The 16,959-nt window shown below is 33.6% G+C and overlaps 1 protein-coding gene across 1 annotated transcript in view; it reads right to left on the bottom strand.

The window, feature by feature from the left end:
* The window catches only part of LOC129225877 (tripartite motif-containing protein 2-like), a 169,677-nt gene that overhangs the window by 34,374 nt on the left and 118,344 nt on the right, over window positions 1-16,959 (bottom strand). Inside the window, exons 4-5 of the mRNA XM_054860406.1 lie at window positions 10,346-10,462; window positions 486-676 (exon numbers count right to left, since the gene is read on the bottom strand). Coding sequence (XP_054716381.1) covers window positions 486-676; window positions 10,346-10,462 — 308 coding nt within the window. The remainder of the gene's footprint in view (window positions 1-485; window positions 677-10,345; window positions 10,463-16,959) is intronic.

Below are 16,959 nucleotides of genomic sequence, written 5' to 3'. Positions count from 1 at the left end.
AATACTGTTGTGGAACGTAAAACTTAATTCCCCATGACGTTTTGGTCAGTTCTGTTAATATTAATGTCTCAAGAGCGTGAATAGGCTACACTGTGCAAAAGTTTAGCCTTATTTCGAGCAATGTGTTTTGGCCTAGAGAGCATGCGCAGATAAACTGCTTATTTAGAGAACTTTATAAGGGTGGCTGTCTCGTCATAGGGGACAAGGTTTGGAAACAGTACCTGCGTAATTAGTGAGCATTGTTTCAACGTACACAAAATTGTTAGTAAAAATTTTCGACAGAAAATGTGGCCCCAAAATGTGACTGAGCTTTTTCTAACTTCAGAGCGTCAAGCGGGTCCCGCGCTTTACAAAATTTTTAACGTCTTTTCGATTTTCAATGCTTGAAAATAAGCAAGCAAAGGCGTTAAAAATCTGTGTCTAGTTATGTATCAATTTGCCTAATAACCTTCACACTATTATTGAAACCTTCAAATATTGAATACCTTTGGCATTGCAGGGGATGGTCGAGGGCCTCCATGAGGTTACTGATGATGAAGTTGGTTTGTAGAGCCGGGACACCTTGCTTCGGAAGAATGGACTGTTGCCTGCATACGGGACACGAGAGTGTAAGGCTCTCGGGCGGCATGTACCGTAACAAGCACCGCTCGCAGAACGTATGCAGACACGGGAGCACCTTTGCAAGGAAGGAGAAAAGAAAATGTACAAATGGAGATGTTGTAGAATTAAATTCACAATAAATCGTTAGTTACAATCGTCAATTTATGGTACAGGGTAGTGGCGTAAAGTCGATATGAAAAGTGTTTTTCTACTCATCACAAATTTTCCACAAAGAATCAGTATCATCATCACTAAATTAATGGATTTTGATCTTTTTTGATACAGACCTTTTCCATGATTTTCAGAACTTTTATAAAATTTGTCGTTATCTAAACGAGTCCTGAAAAATATCGGTACAGTGACCGCCGCTTATATGACTCCCGTTTGTTCTAAACAGTTTTGATTCCGCAAAGCGGCTGATTCAATAAAGCTGGATTTTGTTCCGTTTTTTTACAATTTGATTCATTAGAGCGGTTGATTCAATTAACCACTGATTCAATTTACCGGCGTCCATTGTATTTACTGGTACAAAAACAATTCTACCCAAAGACTTATTTTATTGTACGTAATATTTTGTGTTAGCAATTCTTTCCACTTTTACAGAGATACACACAGGTAATACCCAAATAAACATTCCTGCAAGCGTTAAGTATATTTTAAATGCATAGCAATAAATAATCCAAAAGATGCCTAACTAAATAATAAGGGGTATATAAATCACACTATATTTTATTAATGAAGTGAAATGGAATACTATAAACGAAAACAGACGAAGCAAAATCATAACATTCCAAAATACCTTGAATATCCAGTGTCTCCCGTTGCTCAAAAAGCAGTGGAAATTCATTCGAAGCAGTTTAATGTTTGAAATATTTCATATCACTGAAATGAAACGTTCTACCAAATTGACATAAGTTTATTGTTTCCCAATCAATTCATTTTTAATTTTCCCGATTAAGTTTGGAATTTCCCAATACTATACCCCATATAGAGATCTTTCTAAGAAAAAGGTTTAATTCATTTTCAATGATTTCATTTACCTTTCGCTGGAAAAAAGTTTCGATTTTAAAACATTCTTTAGCAATACCATGTATTTATTCCAAACTTTTCCAGGAAAATGTTTTTCATATGCTTTGTTTTGGAAAAAACTCGTGCCTTGGTATTTTTTGCCCCAAGCGGTACTCCTATCGTCTCTCTCCTATTATATCTCTCTTTCTTTCTTTCTTTTTCTCTCTCATTCGAATCCGAGAAGCATTTAGGGGCCATTCATTACTTACGTAAGGATTATTTTGACAATTTTTGACCCTCCCTCCCCCCACGTAAGTGTACGTAAGATTTTCCACACCCCCTCCCCCCTGTTACATATGATTCCATTTCGTTTTCCAAAATATTTAAACAACGAATCTTACATCACTAGAATCGAAACTAAATTCACTATTATTAAATTTTACCTTTTCGTGTAAAGAAATCTTTACTAAAAAGTTGGAATTGAGACTGAATTATTTTTCGCCTTTTTTCTTTTCTTGTATATACTGCGATGCTAATTGAAAATAAAACATGACATACATAGTGCGATTCTATTATTATATTTTACTCTACTCATAATTTGTAAAACAAATAAAAAACAGCTCATCTTAACACGTTTCTTACCTTCCAGACGCAAATGAAATATGATCCCTGCCCAAACCGATATTTTCTAAAATAAAATATCGACTAGGAAAATATTACGCAAGAATGGGTTTTACCCCCCATCCCCGCAAAGTAAGGATATGAAGAGATTTTTTTCAACCCCCCTCCCCGTTGGGACCCTTACGTAATTAACGAATGGCCCCTTATCTTAGAGCATTGTTTTTTAATGACGAAAAAATGAAGTGCAACCTAAACGAAATTCTTACATAGTGATAAATAGAGCGAATATATTTACGCGGAAGATCATGCGAACTGCTAAAGTCACTGCAATATAAGATTTGAATATTGCAACATACTGTTTCCTTGTTTATCTCAATAAATGCTAATAGTATTTTCGTTTTCAAAATGAGCTTTCACAGTCATAGTTCGATTCACTTTTTCTTGATTCATTTTCACGGTGAAATATTTTGTGACAAAAAGTAACTTTTACTCAAGACTGTTTGAATTTAACGCCGAGTTGGAAGCGAGCAACGCTTGTTGCGAAATGCTTTATGTGCCAACATGCTTGGTAGCTAAAGTATTTCATTTTGAATAGATTATTGTAATACATTACTGCCAAAATAATAATGATAATAATAATAATAAATAAATTTTAATAAGGGTAGGATACAGTGGCGGCTCGTGAGAGGGTTCAGAGGGGGCCCGGGTCCCCTCACTTTTTTTGGAAGACAATAATTTAACTTTTTATTTATTTTCTTTTTTTTTTTTTTTTGTACGTACGTGCTTGAAACTAAAAAAAAAAAAGGCTTGTACCGTATTATCCTGCATATAATCCACAGATTTTCTGTTAAAAAGTAAAATTAATGAGGAGCGGATTATACGTTTTTGCGGATTATCTGTGCGTGTGTGTGTGTTTTCCCCCCCTCAACACCAATCCATTGAACCTCAATATTTATGTACAGCAGGTTTCGCGCAGAGACCGTTACCCTATCTGTATGCTGTTTATTTTACATAGCTTGAATGTTCTTACGTGGTTATGCAAAATAAACAACATTCAGTAAAGGAAGAAGACTTCATTTGCACAAGATTAGATCGCTTGCTCCTTTCTTGGCTCTTTGTCTTCAAGTAATTAGCGTACTATAACGACAATTTAGAGAAGTAAACATTTTTTTGATTATTTTTTTATTAGTTTTGAATATACCTTAAAAGTTATTACTTCTTCAAGTTTTTAATTTAGTTGCTAAAGTGAATTTAATTTTATTAATTTAACAAAACAAAAATTAAGAAAGTTAAAATATTTAAAAAAATATTTTTTAAATTCCTTTTTTTTTCAAAAACCAAGGGGGGGGGAGTGTACCCATGATCTGGCTTTTCACTTTTTCAAGGCACGAGCCGCCACTGGTAGGATATAAGTAAAGTGCTCATTAAATATATTCCGTATACCTAACTGCTACGGAGAGCTACAGTCAGCATGGTGGCAATATGCGAAAACCTTCAGTATCACGTAATTTACAGCTAACAAATCTACGTTTCCGTGTTTTATGTGTGTGTTTTTATAAATGGTTTTTGAACAGGTTGTTTTTATAGGATACATCCAAGGAAAACTACTATATTGACGTCTTAAACCCGCATGGACCACAGCTCAGAAGTAGAATACTTAACTTAGAGGTGTTTTCAAAACAAAATTACAAGATATTTTATAAACATTAACTTTTATGTTTTGCTAAGATTTAAGACTCATGTTTAGCTTTGTAACATGAAAAAAAGTAAAATTCATGAAGTATTCGCATCTTATTTTTTAAAAAATAAGCTTGAACTTAAGGGGCATATTGTGTCAAAAAGTGGTCCTCAAAGGGTTAAGATTCCTTACATGACACATTCCTCGGAAGACAAACAAAAGAAAAAGTACCTAGGAAACGAAAAACTGAAAATATTCGAAATCTCTGAGCTTTTTTACAATGTTTCAAAGTTTAAAAATAGCTTTCACTTTGAATTTTCCCCGTAGACTCTTAAAATATTTTTTGAATTATTCTACACTATTTTCGAAATACTCGAATCCAAAAACGGAAGACGTCATAATCTTTATCTTCTTTCTTTTCTTGACTAATAATAAAGCTGAAAGTCCCTATGTCTGTCAGGATCTCTGTGATGCGCATAGCGCCTAGACCGTTCGGCCGATTTTCATGAAATTTGGCACAAAGTTAGTTTGTAGCATGGGTGTGTGCACCTCGAAGCGATTTTTCGAAAATTCGATTTTGCTCTTTTTCTATTTCAATTTTAGGAACCATTTCCAGAGCAAAATTATCCTAAGATGGATGAGTAAATTACGAAATTATCATGATGTGGAATAGGAAAGCGAATGAACGTAGCCAATTGGTGAGAAATTCATCATCCTATATTTGTAAATATACAGGCGAACCAAATGACCTTTTAATTTTCTACTACGGGCAAAGCCGTACAGGTGCCACTAGTTACTAATAATAAAGCTCAGTCTGTCTGGATGTCTGTGACGCGCATAGTGCCTAGACCGTTCGGCCGATTTTCATGAAATTTGTCACAAATTTAGTTTGTAGCATGGGGGTGTGCCCCTTGAAGCGATTTTTCGAAAATTCGATTTTGTTCTTTTTCTATTTTAATTTTAAGAACGCTTTCCGGAGCAAAATTATCATAAGATGGACAAGTAAATTACGAAATTATCTTGACGTGGAATGGGAGAGCAAATGAACATAGAAAATTGGCAAGAAATTCGTAATCAATTATTTGTAAATATACAGGCGAACCGAATGACCTTTTAATTTTCAACTACGGGCAAAGCCGTGCGGGGTACCACTAGTCGATAATGAAAATAAGTGGATAATTTCTAGCTAAACGTATGGAATAAAAGATATTTTAAAAACCCAACCAAGTAAGAAAAACAAGTACATCGACAAAATAAAGGTTATTCTACTCTTGGAGAATCTAAAAGCGAAAAAACATGATCGACGTTTCGTTAGTCGATTGAAACGAAACAGTCCCCAACATAATGAACAATATAAATTATAGTTTTAAAAATTTTCACATAAATTACTATAAAAATAAATATCTCTTATATGCACTGGCGTAGCCAAAGGGGGTCAGGGGGGCTGTTGCACCTCCCTAATAGAAGAGAACCTCCGATTCCCACGCTCTTTCCAAATGTTACCAAAGATAATTTAAAATTGCAATTTTTAGGGTTTCAATTTCGAAAATTTCCGAGGGAGAGTCACGTAATCGCTCTTTCTGCCTTTATGTGACCAGAAAATAATAAAATGCTTTTTAGAGGGAGAGGAGGACTATACTTTCAGGCAATTTCCGATGTGCGCACGGGGAGGGGGGGGGGGGGAATTAAAAACCACTATCTTGTTGCGCCTAATATGCTTGCCTCTCCCTAACGGAAATCCTGGCCATGTCCATGCTTATATATATTGTTACATTTTTCTGCACCTGAAAATAGTGCATTCAAAAAAATCAGTTACCTTAGAATTAGGTTGCTATGCCGTTCTTTTTTTTCTGTCATTTACCAAGTTACTAAAATTCTCAAACTTTATCGATTCCAGGTCAAGAAACTTACTCCCCCCCCCTCTCAACCTCATCCATCATCCAAATTGGTTTGGTATTAAGAAAATTAGTTGCTAGTGTTGTCTCTCACATATTGGTTAAACAAAACCTAAAAATGTGTTTGAAAGAAGCAAAAAACAGCAGTTAAATAAGCATTGCTTAACATCGACTGGAATTCAAACTATTCCTTTAATTTCAATTGTCAAAACTGTCCAAAAATTCTGTTTCCCATTAAATCTTGATTTTGGAAAGCTTTTCATACTCAGAATCGACCTAGTTTGGGTGATGTTTGATGAGAACGCTTCCATTCATTATTTCTCATGCGCTTTTACGAATTGAAAGTTTTATTTTTATTTATTTTCATTCAACTCATTTTTTAATTGGATTTCTTTTCTAGGGAAACGTTTTGCAATTTTTTTTGTCACTATTATTTTTCAATTAAATTATTTTTGTCACCGTGCCTTACGTTTTGGTGTCCTTGTTCCACTTTTATTGTGTTCAAAATTTTCCATCATCTCTGAATAGTTTGGATAAATTAATTTCATTTCTTACTAATTTTTCCTTTCTTGCTAACTTTTACTGCTAAAAAAAATTATTTCTTTCTGAAATTCTCTTTTGTCGGTGGAATGAGTTTGCGACCCTGACTTTGTAATTTTTTTTCGCCTAATTGTTTCGAATTTTCTTCCGGTTTAGCTCTCTGACAAGTCATTTTGTGCGTTTCTGGGTTTTTATTGTTATATTTTAAAATTTTAAGTAACTCTTTTCTTTGTTTGGCTCTAATTTTCATGCTTTTTTGCAATATCCAGTTTATATTTGCATTTTCCGCATTTTATTCATTTTTATTTCACTCTATAATTTTTAGACAATTTGATTATTTCATTCAGTTTACGCACGTATAATAACATTTTTTCCTCGTATTATGCTTCTATCCTTGATTATACGATAGTTTTTTTTTTTCTTTTCGTTTTGTTCTGAATTGGTTTAATGTTTACCCGAACGTTCACAACTGACTGCTTTCTTAGTCACTCTTTCTGTATAAAAATCCATTGTCATCCTTAGATTACTAACATTCAGAAAATTAAAATTTAATGCTTTCATAAAGGGGCTGCTAACATGGGCGGATTTATGGGGGGGGGGCAGAGGGGGCAATGCCCCCCCCAGTTTTGAGAGGACTTTATGTAATAACAACACATCTTCCAAAAATTAAAAAATATATATATTTTTTCTTTTTTGAATAGTTCAGAAGGGCATGGGTGGATTTATAGGGGGGGCATAGGGGCAATGCCCCCCCAGTTTTGGGAGGACTTTTTGTAGTAATAACACATCATCCAAAATCTTAAAACAAAAAAAACATGACTTTTTCTTTTTCGAATAGTTCAATGAAAATGAAGAGAAAAGCAAATGTCCTTTTCTGATGGGAGAAAAGAAAAGGAAAAAAAAAAAAACATTGAATACAAATAATACAACTGTCACTGGGGTGCTGAAAATGTGTCTAAATTCACTATTTTGGACTGAAAACCATTTGGGCAAGTATATGAATGAAAATATAGGCTAAACAAGCTATACATTAAGCTGCAACACTTAAAATAATTGACAATTATTTTAACAAATTAGAACCTAAAGCAAAGGGGAAAATCTCCCCCCTCCCCCATTCGCGCGAACAGAACGATCTACTCGTTATATATGATTTGTGTCCACATTTAAAGTATTTATTTGTGCATAATATTTATGTTCTTAGTATATTAATTGGCCATTTGAGAAATTCTAAAAAACATAAGATTTTTTTCCTTCTCTCTCTCTTTTGAGAGAGAGAGAATAAATACTATCGCAAACTGAATAAATTTCAGTTATCTGAGAGTTCTGATTAAATGAATCTTTTTACTTAGAGGGAGAGTACAATTTTACTTACTTTATAAATACTGTTTAAAAAGTAAGGTAAGTCATAATCATCTAAGTCTAAGTGAGTCAGTCCTTGTCATTATTGAAATCTAAATAACTGAGTCATCAAAAGTTTTGGAAAAATTTACTGAAATTTTATAAAAGTCTATAAAAGCCTAACAAAGATGGGTAAAATCGAACAAATCCTTTAACCGTAAAAACTGACGAATTTTCGTAAAAACTACAAAAAATCAAGCAAAAATTTACAGGTAGGAGTGAATTACAACTAGGGTCGAATTTGCCTATAAGATAAACAAGCTGTTGCTTAGGGCCCCTGCTTTGAAGTGGGTCCCTAACTCTCAAACACAAACTAACTTTTCAAAAAAAAAAAATATGATTTATTCCTTAAAAAACGGAAATTGCTTGAAAAAACTAATTTCATTTTTAAGTGCTTGAAAACCTTGAATATTTGGAAACGTGTGGCTACGAACCTGAAATTTTAAAATTTCTAACAAATGGTAGAGGGGGAGGAATGCCAACATATGTCAAATTCAGCTCCTTGCCACATCCTGTATTAAAAATGTAAAAATCATGGTTGTCACGTTTGTAACATATTATTTGAAATAAATTTTTGTGACTCACATGTTTCATATCTTGCTATTTATTCAATCCTGAATGCAGTATTTTGGAAATTCTTTTGCATTGATTGCTTTTATCTTACTTCTTCTGCATATTGTCTATCTGTTTAGCACGAAAAAAAAAATACACACTACTTCTATTTCTTTTCATTTTCTGCCCCACTTGGAACTGAAGAAAAGTTGTCATGAGAAATCTATGGTTTCTTTTTTCTTTTAAAGTTAAAATAGCTATTTCTCCCAAAGTTAGAACAGGACTGCAAAAATTTATAATCAAGTACTAAAATACCAGAGACTGGAAAGTACAAATGAAGTGCGTTAAATAATTTTATTTATTCTAGAGCCCTTGAAAATAAGTAGATAAGTCTTTGAAAATCCTAAGCAAAGTAGGCTCCACTTACTTCTACTGCATATTATTAATCTGTTTAGCCAGGACAAAAAAAATGATACACTACCTCTATTCCTTCTCGTTTTCTGCACTACTTATAATTAAAAAAGGTTGTTGCAATGAGAAAACTAGTTTATTTTTTCTTTCAAACTTAAAATGGCTGTTTTTTACAAAGTTTGAACAATACTGTACAACTGTATAATCTAGTCATCAATTTCTATGTCTATCCAATTAACCTTTATAAGGCTTCAAAATGCAGAATTTTATATCCTTTTTACAAAATTTCCTCCGGGGGAGAAACCCTTGGTCCCCTAAAATTGGAGATATACTATTTCCCACTTAAAAGGGAGCCCTGCGTCACTCTTTTGATACCAGCTCCCTCTCTTAAGGTCAATTCAAAAAGGACAGCATGAAAACACATTAATGAAAACGACACACAAAAAGTAAAGCATGGACTTATGCATCACAGGAAACAGACAAAAACATAGGGGTGAAGGGGGGGGGGCAATAAAAATGTTGCTTAAAAAAAAAATCCTGCCCCCCCAGGAACTCAGTCCTAAATCCGCCTATGCTCCTAAAAATCCCGAAACAGAAAAACGTGTACGCAACTTTTTACAGTTTGATGTTACAATAACGTTGGCTTGCTCATTGACAGCAGAAATGTTGACAGTTCACTGTTAAAAAAAATCCTGAAATTGTACGGTAAAATGTAGTGGCATCCATGTTGCCTGTAACGTTTACCGTAAAATCCTATTTTACTGTAAAATTTTTTGATAGAATAAACGAGAGTTAAAAAATGGGACATGCGAGCAACAGGTTTGATTTCGGAACTTTCATATTGGCAGACGGCACCGTTGACCACCATACCAGTTGGGGCACGTCAAGTGAGGGGAAATACGAAGTTATGTGCTTCGCACTCTAAGTCACGTGGTGTATCAATTGGTGCTATAATCTTTTATTTTTCCGGTACAATTTACTGTAAAAAGTTCCTGTGCTGTAAACACACCATTTAACAGTAATATTTACCGTAAAAGTTTCCTGATTTTTTAACAATGTTCGTAAAGCAAGCATATACGAACATCTCAGTTACAAAGACTGCAGTTTCGCCTTGATTAGGGCTCATTAGTCTGAAATAGCCACAACTGAACGGTAGAAAATTAACCTAGAAAAGAAGCCGAGTGTTAAGTATTTGCTTGCAATTCTGCCGTGGCTCCGTAAATGGAGTGGTTAATTTGAAGCTATAAAGTTGTTGAAGCTTTCCCGAAACAATATATTCATTGAAATTTCATCTGCACAAAATAACAAAATTATTCGTGCGTATGTTAAGAGTTTCAATTGTTTAAAAGCTGTAAAATTTTCAGATCTAAAACAATTTTTAAGAAAATTACAAAGGAATTTAAAGATTTTTAAACAGCAAAAGTTTAACAAAAAGTCAAAAGAAATCAAAACTTAAGATTTCTTTAAAAAAAATATGATATAAAATATAAATAAAGATCTAAACAAAAAATTTTGCATAGGGGTTGAAAATTAGTAGATACAATGGGAAATTTGGATCTCATGAGCTCAGTAAAAATTTTAAGGAAAAAGAGCGGGTAAACCTTTTTATATATATAAAAAAAACACTAGAGTGATACTTTACCTTTGGATTTTCGTACCTATCTGAACAAATGCCGCATTTGAGGAACTGTGAGCTGTGCTGTCGGACTATAGGTAGCGCTGTACAAGACATAATATCTGTACCAGTGTCCGAATAGATCTGCAAAAGAAAATCAAGTTTTGAGAATACAAGGCAGGAAATGATTAGAAATGTAAAAAACCGTGACATAAAAACGAAGAAGTTGTTTGAAATTAAAATGCCGACCAGCATGTAAACCTTTTTAAAGGGCCATGGGACATATGTGTCTCTCAGTTCTAAATTTATTTTACGAATTATTGAATACAAGTAATTTCTTTTTTTTTCTCCCACGCAAAAAGATATCAGATTCTCAATATCAGCAGAAAACAAGATATTGTTAAAAAGTATACCGTCCTTTCCGGTTAATAGGACCATATCGGGACAGGACCATTCTGGTCCCAATAATCGGCTGGTCCGATTATGCGAACAAAACCTGTGTAGCTTGACCAAACATGCTATACACAAACAGTAGCGTAATTAGGGGTTGGCAGGAGTGGCTCTCGCCAGGGGCGCAGCAGCCAGGGGGGGGGGCGGCATTTCGACTGATTAAAAGAAAAAAAAAGAGGTTTTTTTTTATTATAGAATTTGTGTGTGAAAAATGCTTTAACAATATTAAAAAAAAAAATCGCAAGAAAAGATCTAGAGGGGGTACATATTATCTACTGAGAAAGAACATTGGTTATCATTGAAAACAATTCTAAAAAGGAAAATAAGAAAAAAAAAATATAATGCTGTCTCCTATTCGTCGGATCAAGTAATCAAAATGTTCCAAAAAAAAAGGGGGGGGGAGGTCACAATGTCCTCCGGTGACTTTCCATGTGGGTGACCCTGGGGGAAGGGGCGCAATTTCTTTAGTTCGCCAGAGGCGCTAGACCCCATAGTTACGCTAATGTACACCAAATATTTAAAAGTCCCTTATGACTGTTGTGAGCCCCATTTGTATGATGAGCTAACGAAGAGGAAAAATTGCTGTTAACGAAATTTTTCCATTGAAAAAAATAATTAAAATAGAGCGAATGTTCTTTTTACACTCGTTCAGAAACGTTATCAGACAGATGCGGTTTTGTTATTAATTCCAGTCAGTATCGATTCAATTCAATAGCTAAAAGTAACTAAAAATGTAAGAGTGAAAAAAAGAAGTGCATTTAAGAACTAATCGATCATTTGAAATTACAATGTAATGTAAATTACACATTTTAGAGTTAAAGTTTTCGTTTTTTTTTTTTTTTTTTTGAAAAAAACAAAAACAAAACAAAACATTAAGCATTTTTTGCCTTTAAATATTGCTGAGTTTAATTGAAAGTTTCAAGGACGGGACTAGCAATTAAGTTCATTGATCCGCTAAAACTCGCTTCAAGTGGGATATTTCATTTTTTCCCCAGTTTTCTCTCATGTTCCTTGGTCCGATTCAAAAGATTTTTGATCCCGAACAGCGAATAATATTAGGCTTGTGTAATGGGACTTGTTTTGGTTCTTTTAGATTTGGTCCGAATAAGCGGCTGGTCCGATTAACCGGTAGTCCAATTAAGCGGATTCCACTGTCTTATTTATTTTTATTTTTTTTGAAAACATCGCAAATCAAATACATCTGCATTCATACTGCTATCCATAGGCGCTCATATGTGTAATTTTAGGGTGGGGGGGGGAGGAGGTTAAGTTTTGGGAGGACGTATGTATCACTAATTATCGTAAATTCTTGGCCAATCTGTGTCATTATTTCCGTTTCATCATTTTCGAGACTATTCCAGTTTCAAGTTGAAATTTACATTCGAGAATGATAAATTAAATGGAACGCTCGTTTTGTTGTTTGACAAAAATTCAAAAAGAGGCTGTAATTTGAAGGGGGGGGGGGGAATGGGACTTGTAGGCACTGTTTACAAAGTAATCAAAGAAAGTTAGATTTACGAAAATTTTCAATTTTATTATTCAGACGAATTTAACCATTTTAAGGGGATTCATATTTTTGTTTTCCTCAGAAGAAAAATAGAAAGTATTTATCTAAAATACATTGTTATAAAGCTAACAAAAAAATCAGAGCAGGTTAAAAAATTTTAAGTTCTAAAGTAACGAAAGTTTTAATAAGTCATTCATTAATAGTTTATATTAAAACCTTTTGATATTTCTGCTCCAAATTTATTTAAAAAAAAAATTCAACTCTAATGTCTAGAGAGGGGCTAGGATCCCTCATAGGAACCCGTGCTGCCATTCTTCGACTTTTATTCAAGATATCTTTTTAATTGAAAAACACGTGAATCTATCTATTTTATCATTTTTGGATCAATCGTTAATTTTGAACTTAGAAAAGTGGAGAGGCAAAGGCTTTCACTTTTCAAAGGGAGGAGGCAGTTGCCTCCCTTGACTCCCCGTGCAATCCGCCTATGGCTATTGGAGTCATCTGTAGAAACAAGAAACCTAACGAGTAGTGTCCTATGGCAGCTTTTGATTGCGAAAAACATAATTTGAATTCAAGACGTCAAAATATAAATTTATGAAAGGGGTTGGATGTTTGATGTTTATTTATTTTTCGAAGTCAAATGTACTAAAAAATTTGTTGCGCAGAGTCAACCGGAATGGCTCAAAGTTACCCCAAATGACTCCAATAATGAGACTCTTTAATTCAACGTCTTTTTCTCTCTTTCCACAAATTTTTCACGACAAAAAAAAACTTTATATCCTTTTCGTAAGTTTAAATAGGCACTTTGATGATTCACGAAGTTCCAAATAAAATAAATACTGATAGCAAGGCTTTAAACACACGTTCCGAGTATAACCTTCACTGTCAAAAAGTAAATCGCTATTCCCTCCCTTTTTTGACATAACTGTTTCAAGTGCCTTTTGTCATGACGTCTTCAACCGTATGAGGCCTTGATTTCAAACCAAGTTTCTGGCGATCTCCAAATTATGTAGTTATGAGACTAAGCTTGATGAACAATCTTAATGCACGGGGCTACAGGAAACAATGATACTACAAAGAATTATAGTCAACCTATTAGAAACTTTGAAGGTTACATTCTTCCAAAGAATATAAATGTGTCATTGTTTTTGTTTCTATAAAAGACATGAACGCCAGAATTGGTTGACGTGTTTGTTAGCATACGGATTGAAGTAGTGGTGTTAGTTTTGGCAATGCGCCATGATGCCTAGGATTATTTTCTTTGAAAAACAATACGCGAAGTAAACTTATGTGTAATTAGGATTAATTCCACCCTGTCATTTTGTTTTTTCCATTTTTACTACAGAAAGAGGGGGGGGGGGGAGTACACAAAATCTCTCCTCTTTTGTCGATATATATACACAATGTTTTAGTTGAAGGAGGGGGAACGCCGTTCTCACAAATATTTGATTTTTTGCTGTGAAAATGATAAATTTTATGTAAATTGATTTCAAACTCTTTAATAAAATATGTATGTCAAATACATCTACCCTATCAATAGGCGAGTTCCCCCAAATTTTTCTGTATATATATATTTTTTAACTACAGTACTGTGCAGGGGCGGCATTTCAACATTTCATTTGGGGGGTCGAGTTTTTTAAACATGAATTTTCTCAGTGTGGAACAAAATGCGAGTACATTTTTTTAAAGTAAGGTCATTAAAGAAATTCAAATTTTAATATCCACATTTTTAATTTATTTTATAGTCAGCTATAACAGAAAAGATCTTGATAGTACCGTTTCTAAAGTAAATTTTTAATGCATGATTTTTGGAATCCAGAAGAAGAGGAAATCTTGGTACTATATTCCGTCAATATCCAGCGGCATGCTCTTGGCAGTATAGCTGAAGATGAAGGTCTCGCTTGTCCCATCATGCACCAAAAAAAAAAAAAAAATTCTCTAACCTTCTGAGACACGAAAATGATCTTTCACAATTAGCTGAGTTGATTGGAATCGGTGAAAAAATAACTGAAGCTACAAAGTTATGTTAGAAAACGTATCTTTAAAAATTTTCTCTTTAAAAAAAAAAAAATCATGCAAGTTTAAAATTTGTGCTCTAGTCTTCATTTTTCATCATTGAAGTACACTGGCTCTTCGCAAAACAATTCTTTTTGATTCGTTCAACAACTTTTACTTGTAACTGAAATATTTTATTTATCTTGTTCACTAACCTGCACATATACTATTGAACTTAGATTTATCACTAAATCTTGTGTTAATTTCATTAGAAACTGAATGAATCTATTATTTGATACAAAATATTGAGTCAATCATTTGACTTTGCATCATCATGTGGATTTTTGTCACTTTTTTATTTATTTATTTTTTAATATGTCCAGTAAATCCAAATTAACAAGAAGTTCTTAATAGGAGCTCGATCAAGAGTTCTAGCTTTAACTTTTGAAGACCATTTTGTACCTCATCCAGCAAAAGTATCTGTTGATGCAGGAATTGTTTTCAAAAATAGCGTTTCCATGAAAGTATACAATATATTGAACTGCTCAAATATGCCTCTTAACAGGAGGAATCAATGTTCACTCACTAACTGAACGTATATTTAAAATAGGAGCTCAACAATGAACTCAAAATACCAAGAAACTTCTCGTAAAAATCGGGCCAGTCACACTGCACTGCCCTTTCACATTGGAAGCAGAAGCATCATCTTAACACTGCACTTACAAGTACAGTAAAACCTGTAAAGTTGACCACCTTTGTAAGTTGACCACCTTTGTAAGTTGACCACCTGTCTATGTTGACCGCTTTTGTCAGGAACGGAATTTATCCTATCTTATATAATGAGGGAAAACCTCTGTAACATGTCCACCTCTCTATCTTGACCACCTGTCTATCTTGACCACTGATGTACACCAAATTTGGTTTGGAGTATTGTAAAAAACCCTTTGTAAGTTGACCACTTGGTTTATTTTTTAAAACTTAATGTAGTAAATTATTTTATTTTATATTATTATTTATTTTATATCTTTCCAAGAATATTTTCGATACCAGACCAGCATTTTACCAACTAAATAAAACAGCAGCATAACTAAACCTCCTTGTGACGTGAGTTTAACAACATGGGAAAACTACTAAGAACCCTTTTATACTCCAGACTTGTTTTTCTTTTCTTCTATTTGAGATTGCCTTTTGTACTCTCTGCTCAATGAAAACATGTGTCAGTAGAAAAGTACAAAGTATTTTTTTTCCAGTTGCAATATTTTGTGCTAAAGAGTAAAGTTACTTGCATTGCAGTATTTCTGGTGCAAGGGATTAAGAGATAGGGAATTTTCAATTTCAACAGCCTTTTTGAACTACGAAAGTCCATCTTGTTATTCTTTGTGTTACAGTTTTACATAAAATGCCTTCAAAAAGAAAGTTAGTTGAACTTGAGATTGATAAGAAGTATGAAATATTAAAATTAATTGAAATGGGAGAAATCCAAAGAAAATTAGCTGACACATATGGAAATTCTAAAACTAGAGTTTAATAAATGCGCGAAACTTCAATAAGGAATTATTTTGTTGAACAATAGTTCATCATGGTTATAAATGTATATGAAAAAAAATAAAGCGAAAGATTTGTTATTTTTGAATAACTATGAATTTTTAGGAGCTATTAATATCAAACAAGTAACTTTTCATAAAAAATATATTAGATTTTTTTTTTGATCAATTTACTGAAATTTTAAAATTGCATGACACATTATACGTCATTCTGGGAAAATTATCTCTAAAAATATTTGAATAACATTTTACATTTTTGTTTCAAAGTAATGTTAAACAATGAAAGTGAGTTGAACAGAAAGAGTAAGTGTCAATTAGTTAAAAAATGAAAACATGGTGCAAGAAATGACAAAAAAAAAAACTTTACCTCCTTTATAAGTTGACCACCTGTCTAAGTTGACCACCAAAGTACTGCACCGCAAGTGGTCAACTTACACAGGTTTCACTGTATGAGGCATTTAAACCATATGAGGAAATTTCTTCTTTAGTTGAAACAAACTTATTCTCCATCTATTTTTTTATTATGAAAGTTCTGAAAATGATTCATGAATTTCAAAGTTTTTATCCAAATAGCGAAAAACACTTGCTCGTGGCTGGACAGGTCTCGAGTTTCATCAACTTTTACTAAAAATCATCTGCAGATTTTTTTTTTTTTTTAACTTCCTATTGCATATGATCACTGATTTGCGCGTTAGGTAAATTGAATTTCCTGATTTCTTAATATTCTGCGCAAAATATTTGGGGGTGCAACCGCCCCCTCTTGCTCCCCCTATTTGCCGCCCCTGGTACTGTGTATAGTACTGCAGTTGAAAAGAAAAAGAAGAAAACTACGCCATTCCGAGATTGCAGTTTCACTCGTGAGATCATCACCCTGGAATATCCGCAACGAAGCTGAATGCAATAAACCTCTTATTCAAGCTGAGATTACCTTCACACTGGTACTAGTTTTAAAGCACACCAACGAAGTTATCCGCAAACATTGTGCGGGTCCACATCGTTAAGAGGTAGCAGGGCTTAATTTGCTTAAGAACTTCATTCAATTTTATACAAATTTTAATATTTTAGGCGAAATTCCGGCTCTCTAAAAAGAATTGTGCAGACTATAAGGTTCCTGTACTTCTTTTGTTAGATATTAATCTCTAAGT

Source organism: Uloborus diversus, chromosome 7 (genome assembly GCF_026930045.1).
Source record: "Uloborus diversus isolate 005 chromosome 7, Udiv.v.3.1, whole genome shotgun sequence".
NCBI lineage: Eukaryota > Metazoa > Arthropoda > Arachnida > Araneae > Uloboridae > Uloborus > Uloborus diversus.
The sequence above is the reverse complement of the archived record's forward strand: the minus strand, read 5'-3'. Positions and strand labels throughout refer to the sequence as shown.